The sequence below is a fragment of the Glycine soja genome, chromosome 18 (assembly GCF_004193775.1).
Source record: "Glycine soja cultivar W05 chromosome 18, ASM419377v2, whole genome shotgun sequence".
Lineage (NCBI taxonomy): Eukaryota > Viridiplantae > Streptophyta > Magnoliopsida > Fabales > Fabaceae > Glycine > Glycine soja.
Genome location: NC_041019.1, coordinates 34,959,698 through 34,972,371, shown reverse-complemented (window position 1 = coordinate 34,972,371; position 12,674 = coordinate 34,959,698). Strand labels below are relative to the sequence as shown.

Below are 12,674 nucleotides of genomic sequence, written 5' to 3'. Positions count from 1 at the left end.
TAAGCTAGGAACTAAGCTTCTTTTCTCTACCACTTTCCATCCACAAACTGATGGGCAAATAAAGGTAGTGAATAGTCTCTATACACCCTTTTAAGGGCTCTTCTGAAAAGCAACCATAAGTCATGGAATGAGTATCTTCCTCATGTAGAATTTGCCTACAATAGGGGGGTCCATAGAACCACCAAGCAATCCCCTTTTGAGGTTGTTTATGGGTTCAATCCTCTAACACCATTAGACCTAATTACCCTCCTACTTGACACTTCTTTTATACATAAAGAAGGAGAATCTAGGTCAGAGTTTGTAAAGAAGTTTCATGAGAGGGTTGGGAACCAAATAAAGAACCAAACAAAGGTGTATGCAACTAAAGGCAATAGAGGAAGAAAGGAGCTAGTTCTTAATAGGGGGGACTGGGTTTGGCTCCATCTTAGGAAGGATAGATTCCCTACTAAGAGGAAATCCAAGCTTAGTCCTAAAGGTGATGGACCTTTTCAGGTCTTGGAAAGGATCAATAACAATGCATATAGGTTGGACCTTCCAGAAGAGTATGGAGTCAGCACCACTTTTAACATTTATGATTTAATTTCTTTTTGCAGGTGGAACCAATAGATTTGAGGTCAAATTCTCTTCAAGGGGGAGGGGATGATGCAATCCTCCCTAGGAATGGACCAATCATCAGAACCATGAGCAAGAGGCTTCAAGAGGATTGGGCTAGAGCTGCTAAAGAAGACCTTAGGGTTCTCATGAATCTCAGGGTGGTAGATTTCTGAGCCCATGAGCCAAGGTTGGGTCCACTTTTCTTTGTAAATATTAGAATAAGTTTTCCTTTTTTTGGACCTTGTATTTTGACCATTTTAGGTTTGTAAGGTACCCTACAAATTAAGGGTATAAGTTAAGGGTACCCTAGTAGTATAGGGTTTTAGCCTTGTATTTTAAGGTATTTTGAGTAGTCTTTGTAGTATGAACTTGTTTTTTGTATTTTCATGTATTTTGAAATGGGGTGAGCTTAGCTATTGGAGGGGTGTGAGTAGCCCTCCCCCCCCCCCCCCCCCCCCAGCTTTTCAAGAAAGCTTTCTTCCTTGCTTCCCAAGGAAGCTACCTTCCTTGCCTCTCAAGGAAGCTTCCCATTATATTTTCATGTATTTTGGCATGGGGTAAGCTTAGCTATTGGAGGGGTGTGAGTAGCCCCCTCTAGCTTCTCAAGGAAGTTTTCTTCCTCTAGCTTCCAAGGAAGCTACCTTCCTTGCTTCTCAAGGAAGCTTCCCATGTGTTAGGCTATAAATAGAAACATGTGTAACACTTGTCATAACTTTGATGAATGAGAAACTTGTGAGACACACTTTAAAGTTCAACTTATCTTCCTAATTTCTTTCCTTCCCACGCCCCCTCTTTCTCTTATTCTCTTCCTCCATTGAAGCTTCCTCTCTAAGCTTATTATCCTTGGCCCTCTCTTGGTGGTGAAGCTTCTCCTTCCATGGTTTATTCTCTAGTGAATGACACCTCTCACCTCTTCTCTTTTATCTTCCGCTGTAACTTCATGACTGAAAATCACCATTGAAGGACCTTAATGAAGCTCAAAGATTTAGCCTTCATAGAAGCTTCTCAAGCAAATTTCCATCATCCTCTATAAATCAGCTCGTAGATATCTACACCAAAGCTCTCATGCCTGGTCCTTTCTAGTTTTTGTATTCCAAGCTAGGAATGTCTGACATCCATTCTTAGCTTGAGGGGTGCTCTTAGCATACATTAGCTTGAGGTGGTTAGTTCCTAATCTGATCATATAACTTGAGTTAGAATTAGTTAGTTAATTACAAGTTAACTATTCTAGCAACTAACTATATAACCAATCGTAGTGACTAATCATTGTAAGCTAATCTCATTCAATAATAATTCATCAATGACACATGAAAGTTCTTTGAGTATTGTAGTAAGTAAACAGGTACTACTATATATTATGATTGGGGTGAAATTACCACCTTTCTCTTGTGGATCTTTTTTTCCTCTTATTTTCCGGCAATATATGCTCACGCTCACAATGACAATCGATTTAAACAGATGGATAGCATTGTACCAAGAAAAACAGATAGATCGTCCATATATGTTGTCCAAAAAACACTTATGCAATAATTCAATTGTTCGAATCCTTGATAGCAAAATGTGAACACTTTCGTTTGTTATTACTTTATCCAAGAATGCATATACTAATACATACATATTCTTCTAATCATAATTCCATTGCTCAAATAATCTTCTCTTTGGCAAATTACCAGAATTCAACTGATCCATGTTTGTCGGCAATCAACAATTGAATCCATTGTTTCTTACAAATGCTTCATTTGATTTACTTATTTTTATATAAATTTAAGGCAAAGACTTATAAGATTAATGAAAAAAAATTATTACAGTTGTTATGATTTTATTTAAAATTTACTTTTGATATTTTGAAATGTAAAATTGTTTATTAAATTATTGTTATTAATTTTAGGCTTGTCATTTAGTTAGTTAGGAGGTTATTCAGTTAGTGAGTGAAGTGGATGATGATATATATAAATTAGATACTAAATGATAAGTACCCAATGTGGGGCTAGGGCACCAACTACTTCAATACTCCACAGAACATCCCATACCATTCTAAACCCTCCACCGATCAAACCGGTAACCAACTCTGATGCCCATTGATAAGCACCAAGCTAGTTGGGAAACTCTTTCTTAAAAGCTAGTTGTTATGGTGGAAGAACCAAGCACTTGAATACTCCACCAAACATCCCAATTCCTTGATGTGGGACTTAAACACCCCCGTATTGCCCAAGTCATTATCATATGTTTAAGTGTGTTTGACTAGGTCACAAAAGTTGTACTTCAGAGTCCAGATAAACCAAAAAATTTAGGAAAGGTATAATTCCGACATGTCAAGGAAATAGAAATGCTAATGGAGATTCCATGAGCAAGAATTATACCCCAAGACCTTTATCGTTGAGGCAGAGAAATCCTATCAAGTATCAATTAAACCAGCATTCACTAGCTTAGTCGTATCGCACATCACCTGATTTATTTAGATTAATTTATATAAACACTCAAACAAAGCCTAACCAAAATCAAAGTAGTTCATCCTTTCCGGAATATTTCTTCACCATCACTAATCAGTACATAACATGATTCTTTCCAAATGGATTCAGACCAATTCAATTGTTACAGTATGTAGGGACACAACAAATGATATTCGTCTCATGTCATACCAAAGTAAAACTGCAAGGTATTCCTGAATCAATTCACATACTATGCATATCTAGAACTCAATAATTATCTTCCCAGTTGCATGGCCATTAATACTCTTAGCCCAGGCATCTTCAGCCTTGGTTAGAGGATATTTGGAGTCCACAACTGTTTTAAGCTTTCCTTCCTTGACTAAATGAATAAGATGTTGAAGGTCCTCACCTTTAGGAAATAAAAGCAAAGGCACAAGTTGCTTTTTGGAGAAGGTAAGTTTTTTCAGAGCAAATGTCAGCATTGAAGCAGAGCTTGGAGTTATGTCTACAACCTTTCCAGTCACGGTCAAGTTAGGCTCAAAGGTGGACCATGGAAAGCCCATTGCACAGTGAATCACAGCATCATATTTCTTACCAGATGGACTCTTCAAAGCAGCGCCATCTGGGGTCTTATAGTCAATTACCTCATCAGCCCCTAAACTTTTCACCAATTCAATATTGCGAGCTCCACATGTTGCTGTCACATGAGTGTTTCCTAGCTTTGCCAGTTGGACAGCATAGTGACCAACACCACCTGATGCGGCAGTGACCAAAATGCTTTTCCTTTCACCACTCCCATCAAGTTTTATCCCTATGGATTTGGTGAGAGCTTGAAGAGCTGTCAGACCTGCTACAGGTAGGGCAGCACATTCAGATGCTGAGGTTTCTGATGGTCTTGATGCAGTGACACTCTCCTTAGCAACCGCAAACTCAGCCAGTCCTCCGCCATTCTAGCATGATAAAATTTCATGATCCATATAACATGTCTTTTATTGATGAGGCTGGTTGATATTGGTAACAACTTTGCCTTATTCCATCATGTGTAATCAAGTCAAATGCAAGAATCATATACCTTAAATACAAACAAGTATTTTTTTTTCCTGATTATAATTTAAAATTAAGACAAAATCGAGAGAGTATAAATTTAATTAGGATAACTTCTGTAATAAATCTTTTTGTTTTGCCACAAAATGCCAGAATTCAACTTACACATTATGCTGATAGACAATTTTTTGCAAATACCTTCATCATGTACGTAAGTACACAAGTACCGAAGTAAAACAAGGAAGATTTCATCATGAAATGGAAGATCTAAAATTTCCTAAGAATTCTCTTTCAGAGGAAAGTCTTCAAAGAAATTATTTATTTATAGAAGAGATTAGATACTACTATTTCAAGTGGACAGGAGGAAGAAAAATATAATACTCATGATAACTTACAAATGGGTTAACAATGGCTACCACTTTGTCACCAGGTTTGAACTTTTGGACACCTTGACCAACCTCTGTGACCTCTCCAGTTATATCAGTGCCTATCAAAATGATACTATCAAAATATTTGGAATACATAAGATAAAGTCAAACTAAATGATTCGATAAGCTTTGTTGTAAACTATATTGTACAATTATCATTAAAATCCTGTTTCAACATTGGAAGACTACAATATCAAGTTCAATGCATAGTATATAATTGAATTAAAAAATGCTTCATGTTTTTTGCTCTTGATTCCAGATCTTTTAGTTGAATAGGGAAATTGCAAAATAAGATCTATTGCAATTTTACATAACCCGTGAAAGCCTACTATATCAGTAAATGCTTCAATTTAACTGTCATATATTGGCAAAAGTAGTAATGAACTATGAGATCAAGAAGAAGACATTGATACTGCAGTAATAGACAGTATTTTCAGAGAACATAAGATCATCACATACAAATTCCACTCATATATAGACAGATATTCATCAGATTCTTGTCAAAGATAACTGCTTGAAAACATTTCTATAAGAAATTGTCATAGATTTCTGCAAGTGAACATGCCCTGCTTAACTCTAAGATACTACAATGTCTACGATAAAGATGAATATCTAAACAACAGAGAAAAGGAAAGTAAGCTACCAGGTATATGTGGGAACTTGCGAGGCAAAAGTGGCCACAACATGCGTTTCTGTACTTTCCAATCAAATGGATTTATACTAGCTGTTTCAACCTTAATCAAAACCTCATCTTTGCTGGGAGTAGGTATGGGAACTTCAACATGCTGAAATAGGTATAAATTATAAACATGCTTTCTTAGCACAGAAGTTAAAATAAAATGCATTTCCCACGTCAGATTGAACTTTTTCTCAGGTAACATTAAGGGCATACGGTTAAATTTGATATAATGCTAGTTAAAGATAAATCTGCGGAGAAAGAATCTCATGGACAAGGAGCAAAAGTGCCACTGAAGATTTATCCAATTTGGTAGTTTATTTTAAATCAAAAAAGTTTATTCTTATCCTCAATAAAAGATGGGAGTTTATGAAAGAGAGGAAAAGGGTATAAGTCTCTTCTCTTCCAAATAATTGATCATTAACACACTGCATTTGATAGGCAGGCAAAACAAGCACATTCTTATAAAAAAAGGGACATCATATAAAAAATTTGGGATTCTTACCAACTACCAAAAGGGACATCATATAAATTTGCAGTTGGTAGGAATCCCAAAACCAACAATAGTCCAAGGACATTCTATAAAAAAGGGACATCATATAATTCAGTAAATTTTGATAACAAAGTAGATAATCCCACAATTTCTTAGACGAAATCAGATTTAGTTTGTTTAGGAGAACAAATTCTAATTAGATTACACAGGACCCCATATGTCATAGTTTAGTCCATGATTATGAAGTGTTCCCTTTCTCTCTAACACACCCAAAAGTTCAAAACAGAAAAGATGATTAAGGCATCAAAACACCTTTTGGGCCAATAATCACTCAACACAATATACAACTCAATAAAAAGCAACATGAGGATATTATAAACACCCATCAGAGAGAGAGAGAGTTGATAGAAAACCTTTAAGCCAGCAGGTCCTCCACCGTAGCTATCATACTGAACCGCATGCATGAGTTTCTTCCCCATATCCGCAGTTGAGAATGTGAGAAACTATCAGTAGAAGTTGTTGATAATTTGGGTGTGGAGTGTGAAGTAGAATGTAGAGACTTGGAGAAAGAAAAAGGAACTTACCTAAGGCTGACTTGTGAATAAGAAGAAGACAAGTGGTAGCATCGCATCCATCAATGTTATTTCCCGCGACAAACCAAGCATCCCACCACCTCGCATAAGTTATTCCGCGATTATGACCAAAATTTCGTACCTTGCAAATGTTACATTTCCTGTACGCATGCATATAGGAATACTACAATAATAATATCTATTTATAATATATAAAAGTTTGTGAGAGTCATAACAAAATTAATGATATGAAAGAAAAAGAATTTATTAATATCATATTGTTATGTCACCATAATTTAGAAGAAGAAAAATATTTTATGTTTTATGTTACTATATTAATTTAAAATAGCATCGGTCAGCAGGTATTGATATATTTTAATAAAATCAATAATTTCTCTTGATTAATAATAATTTAAATTATTTATAATATTTAATTTTACATATTAAATTAATGTGAAGGAAAAATTATTAAATAAAATAAATGTATAAGTTTACACTAATTTAATATTATTATCTATGAATAATTTTATTTATTTTTATAATTAGTTACTTTAAAATATATTTATGAAAAAATAATAATATCCAATGTTAATTATTTATTAATATGAAAAAAAATTATTTATACTATTTGAAAAAATATAATATGAAAATATGTAAAAAATATAAAATTTTATATATATATATATATATATATATATATATATTTAAAAAATTATTAATAATTATATCCAATGTTAATTATTTAAACTAGAACTAATTAGATAAATGTAAATTAATGATAAATGACTAATAGTTAATATAAACATAAGAATTTTTATATTATTTTTATTGTAAATTTATTTTATAAACTATTTTTTAAAAAAATTATAAATGTAATAATTAAATAATAAATATTTTTGGCTTTAATTTTAGATAAAAAAAAAGTTATATGTAAAAATATATGTTACAAAATTTATCGTATAATAAAGTTAATAATATTTTTTGATTTTAATTATGTTTTCTTATATAAACTTTTGTTCAATGATAAAAAACTAATTATATTTTAAATTATTTTAATATCATATTAAAATTACACGATGAATATCATAATTACATTGATCACCTAATGTTTACAAGTGATACATTTATAGAGAGAAAGAATATTATTTTAGTAAAAAAGTTTTAATGAATAACTTATTTATTATTGTTCTTAATTTTTATAAAAAAATATTAAACATCAATCATCCTCGAATAGATGAAATAATATGATGAGAAACGTTAACCACATATGTTTTAACACATTCTTATAAATATATATAGTTTTTAATAAATGTTAAACAACAAGGGGTCGTTTGTTTCAAAAAAACATATTAAATTCCAGGAATTGCATAAAAAATGCGTTTAGTTAACTTTTAACATTCCTAAGAATAAAAGTTCTGACATTAAATTAATAAATAAAAAATAAAGTATAAAATGGAAGTTATAATGAAAATAGAAAATAATTTCTCACATTCTCATGAAAATATAACTTTTCTATCTCATTAGCATGAGAATAAACATTATGTAAACATAAGAATGTAACTTTCCTTTGAATAAAATATACTCAAAAATATTTTTTCAATAACCTTCTAATAAACATGAAAATAAATATTTTCACCTTCATATTAATAACCTTCTAATAAATTATGATAAATAAGTTTATATTAATATAATTTTATTTTTAATTATTCATAACTAATTTTAAAATATTAAAATCTAAGTTAAAATTAAAGATATTAAAAATGGTAAATTAAGAGAGATAAGAGGTTAAGAAAATCTCTAAAAAAAATACTCATTGAAGTAGCTAAAAACATTCTCGTTGAAGAATGACATATAAAAATATCTTGTTTAAAATAACTAGGGTAAATAATCAAATTTGTTATTAAAAGTGTGAGATGCTGATAAATTAGTCTCTAAAAGATGAAAAATTAAAACTATGCAAAATATGTGACATGTTATTCGCACTCTTTGCATGAAAGGAGATCCTCCATCTTATGCGGACCAACTTTTGAAGCTAGTTGGAGAAGGAACAACTAGTCAGGTGGGGGTGGAGTTTAATATGGGGAGCGGGGTCATGGATGATATTCCTAGTGTTAAAACTGTTTAATATCTAGATGGGCCTAACATTCTAGTCTCTGATTTGGAGATTATGAATTGGTCTACTCCATGGTTTAATACCTTGGTCGTTAATGTCATGGGAAGAAGGGTAAATTTTCGCTCGCTGGAGGCCAAGTTGCAGAGAAGTTGGACTCATAATGGTAAAATACAAATTATAGATCTTCATGATGGTTTTTATCAAATAGTATTCACTAGCCAGGAGGATTATAATTTTGCTCTGTATGGTGGTTGACCACTACTTGATTGTCCAACGCTGGAGGTCATTTTTCTTAATAAATGTTGAATCTATGAAGAAAGTTGCGGTCTGGATTCGCATTCAACGTCTTTCTATAGAACTATATAATAATACCTTACTGAAAAGGGTTGGTATGAGCATGGGAAAATTCATGCAGGTTGATAGCTTGATGTCTATCCATTCTTGAGGCAAGTTTGCACGTATTTGGGTTGAGATTGATTTGGATAAACCCTTAACAACCCATATCTATGTTTGAGGGTTTAAGTTTAAGCTTCTTTTAAGTATGAAGTCCACTCAATTAATATTTTTTCAGTATGGCAAAGTGATTCATAAGAAAGACAGCTGTTCTCAAATCGTTATGCTTGGCCATGAGAAGTTGACAAAGTTTTCATTAAAGGTGGCAGCAGCGACAGTGCAGGTTTTTGGTAGTGTGCATGAAGGAGATAGGGTTGATGTCACCCCTAGTCAGAGTGGTGCGAAGGAGATGTGCCTCGCTAAAAATGCTTTGATTGAGGAAGGAGGCAATTATGGAGAGTGGATGATAGCCAAATGAAATTTTAGGAGGAAAAAAAGGAAATAGCGACAGGATCAAGGAAGATATTTCTCAAGATAGAGTCAAGAAAGATAACGAAGGAAAAAATGTTTCTCTTGGAAATATTGAATCTAGATTTACAGTGCTATCATTTGCGAGGAGTATGGAGGCATATGATATTGTTGATAATGGGGTACCCACGAATGGTCCTAACCATAACAACCAAAAGGTGACTCTTATGAACCTGAATAGAAACAAAAATGCAAAATGCAAAAGCAGAGAGAAAAGGGTAGAAAAGCTTAAGACATAGAGGGAAAACTTTGCTTATATTCTTCTTATTTCCCTTCTTTCAATACACTACATATACCTAGTTATATGTGCTCACTACTAGACAAAAGCCATTAACAGAATCCTCTAGGCACGCATAGGGAGCACCAACAAAATTATCCTAATGCACTACTGCTCATAACAAAATTGAGCACTACGACTACTAACATAATGGAGCACTACCAAATAACCAAAATTGTGCCAAAATCCCTTAAACATAATCCTCCAAGTGCTGAGGTGTTTTCTCTCTCCTAACATTTCCTGGCCCATCAAAAACACCTTGTCCTCAAGGTGTTAGGAGTACAAACCATGGCTTCAAAAGTACATCAAGGATCCCAAATTAAAATGGGTGAAGGAAAATAGCTCATGCGCGAATGTAGGTTAGTGTTGCAGAAGCGAAGCCTTTTGACGGCATATATAATGGCACAAAAGGTAAGGAGGAAGGGGTGGTCGAGCTCCTTGTCCCTGACCTTGGCGGTGAATGTGATGAAGGGGAATGAGAAGAGGTCCGAGGGGAGGACGCAGCGGCTAGAGGACTCCTCACGGATCCGAGGGATGACGGTCCAGCGGTGGTCGGAGGACGCGTGGGGCATGTGGTGCTTGTTGTTGGCGGGGAGGTGAAGAGCTGGCATGGGTGCTTGGATTTGTTGCATCAGCACGGGGCATGGAAGCGGAATCGGCATGGGCGGTGGTGGTGGCGTTAGTGTTGGCATGGGTGCGTGAGCAGGGGTTGCCTGCGCAGAGGAAGAAGATGGAGGGTGTTGGCTAATTAACAGGGTATCCATTTTCAGGAGAATGACATCAAGTTTGGCAGCCATTGAGGCTTGGGTGGCGGCGCAGCGGGCAATGGCAGCCTCCAGTCGGTCAAGGATGGGGTTCTAAAGGTCAGGTTCCACCATTGGAGCTCATGAAAGCACCAAATGTTTATGAACCTAAATAGAAACAGAAATACAGAATGCAGAAGCAGAGAAAAAATGGTAGAAAAGCTTAAAACATAGAGGGGAAACTTTGCTTATATTCTTCTTATTTCCCTTCTATCAATACACTGCATATATATAGTTATATGTGCTCACTACTGCCCTTGATTGGAGATTTTAACTACACTTTATCTCTTAATGAGAGGCCAGGAAACACGAATTCTTTTGGTCGTAGAGATATGTAGGATTTACGTGATATTCTTCAAGGAGGTAATCTCTTTGACATAGGTTTTCAAGGGGACCCTATGACGTGGAGAAATGGTAGAATGGGAGTGAGGCTTCACAGGTGCTTGATTAATATAAATTGGAGGACTAAATTTCATGAGGCCTCAGTGGTTCACTTGAGATGGTTAAAGTCAGATCATCATCCTTTACTTTTGAGATTGGATGGAACTAATTATGATAATAAACATAGACAATCATTCAGGTTTGAAGTAGCTTGAAATTTGCATAAGAAGTTCCCTAGTTTTGTTGGTAACCATTGGGGGAGGGGACAAGACCTTCATTCTTGGTCAGGTACCATTAACTCTTCTTTTGAAGATCAAAAGAAGTGGAATCAGGATGTCTTTGGGTGCATTCACAAGCGAAAGAGACTTCTTAAGTAGAGGTTGGATAGGCCGGATAAAAGAAGGAATTCCACTTTTGATTCCTCCATTGATGCAGAGTATAAGATGGTGTTAATGGAGTACGATAAAGTTCTTACGGAGGAGGAGGTTCTTTGGTTTCAAAAGTCAAGAGCTAAATGGCTTTTGCTTAAGGACCAGAATACTCGATATTTTCATGGTGTCTAAATGGCTTTTGCTTGAGGACCAAAATACTCGATATTTTCATGGTGTGACAACGCTCGGAAGGCGAAAAAATAAATGATATGCTGAAGGATGATAATGATACCTGGGTGACAGAACCCCACGGGTTGAAGGAGATGGTAACAAAGTTCTATAGGGAATTATATAGTGATGAGAAAATGGTTCCTTTCCTATCCTCTCTCTAATGCTTTTCCTAACATTCAAATGGATTTGCTCAATGATTTAAAGAGAGTTCCCTCCTCAACAAAGATTTATCAAATTGTGAAATTTATGGGGAGTTTGAAGACACCAGGGCCAGATGGGTATCAGACTTTATTCTCTTAGAAGCACTAGGACGCGGTTGGTGGAGACTTCTACTGAGTACATGGTGTAGAACGTGTTTCATTTCTGAAATCAATCAAACTTTTATTACTCTCATTCCTAAAAAAGAAGAGGTAAGTTTGGTTAATGATTTTTGTAATAATCACTACTAAAAAAATAGACTTTTAACATTGGTTATTAAGGACTTTTAACATCGGTTATTAACCGATATTGAAACTATCGACATTAATTTATCAACATTAACATTAGTAGCTTAAAAGCCAATGTTATTGTAGCAAAAAACAACATCGGTTTTTTGAAAAAATGATGTTGTATTCTTTTTACCAACATCGGTTTTTTTGAAAAACTGATGTTGTCATTGAACAATAACATCGGTTTTCCAAGAAAACAACATCGGTTTTTCAAAAAAATCGGTTTTTCGAAAACCTGATGTTGCTTTATGATTTATTTTTAAATATCATATTTTTTTTAATTAGTAACCTATAGTAATTAATTCATATCACAACTTATCGTTCAAAGTTGTATAAAAACACAAAATCAACCATGCAGAAAAAGTTATAAACAAAGTATATCAATATATCTTGCACCAAGAGTAGTTATAAACATTTCTAAACAAAATAACATATTATAAACAAAAATTTACAAATTGATAACATATTAGAGTAGTAATGTACTTTAATTACAAATAAAGCCAGAATAAAACAAAGTTAGAAGTTGCATCTGGAAACTCAAATATAATTTGAGTTCCAGGAAGCAAATTTTGTGTTTGTGCAAAATTTCTCCATCTATTTCCAATTTATGTGGTCTTCCTATGATGATTATAAACTATTCTACACTTTGTCCCTTCCAATCTGTGTTTGTGCAAAAGTTCTCCATCCATTTCCAATTTATGCGGTCTTCGTATGATGATTATAAACTATTCTACACTCTGTCCCTTCCAAGTTTAGATGGGTGAATCCTGCAGCTTTCATAAATGAGTACATGGTACTCGACACATCCTGAAATAAAAAATAAATTCATATTAGATAACTATATGATATCAGAATTTGACATACAAAGATGAGTGCTTAATTACTCACCAAACTGCTGCAATTCACTTTGTGC

General features: G+C 34.2%; 1 protein-coding gene across 1 annotated transcript; it reads right to left on the bottom strand.

Moving 5' to 3' along the window:
- Positions 1-3,027: 3,027 nt before the first annotated feature.
- Positions 3,028-6,235, bottom strand: LOC114394434 (chloroplast envelope quinone oxidoreductase homolog). Its single transcript, XM_028356006.1, has 4 exons — positions 6,078-6,235; positions 5,139-5,280; positions 4,463-4,554; positions 3,028-3,973 (listed from the first exon to the last, which is right to left on the bottom strand). The coding sequence occupies exons 1-4, from the start codon at positions 6,141-6,143 to the stop codon at positions 3,284-3,286; spliced, it is 990 nt and encodes a 329-aa protein (XP_028211807.1). The 5' UTR covers positions 6,144-6,235; the 3' UTR covers positions 3,028-3,283.
- Between the last annotated feature and the right edge of the window lie 6,439 nt (positions 6,236-12,674).

Coding starts and splice junctions, on each gene's coding strand:
- LOC114394434 (XM_028356006.1), bottom strand. CDS start 6,143: ATGGGGAAGAAACTCATGCATGCGGTTCAGTATGATAGCTACGGTGGA. Junction 4,555..5,138: donor CAAGTTCCCACATATACCTG/GTAGCTTACTTT, acceptor TCATTTTGATAG/GCACTGATATAACTGGAGAG. Junction 3,974..4,462: donor TAGCCATTGTTAACCCATTT/GTAAGTTATCAT, acceptor TTATCATGCTAG/AATGGCGGAGGACTGGCTGA.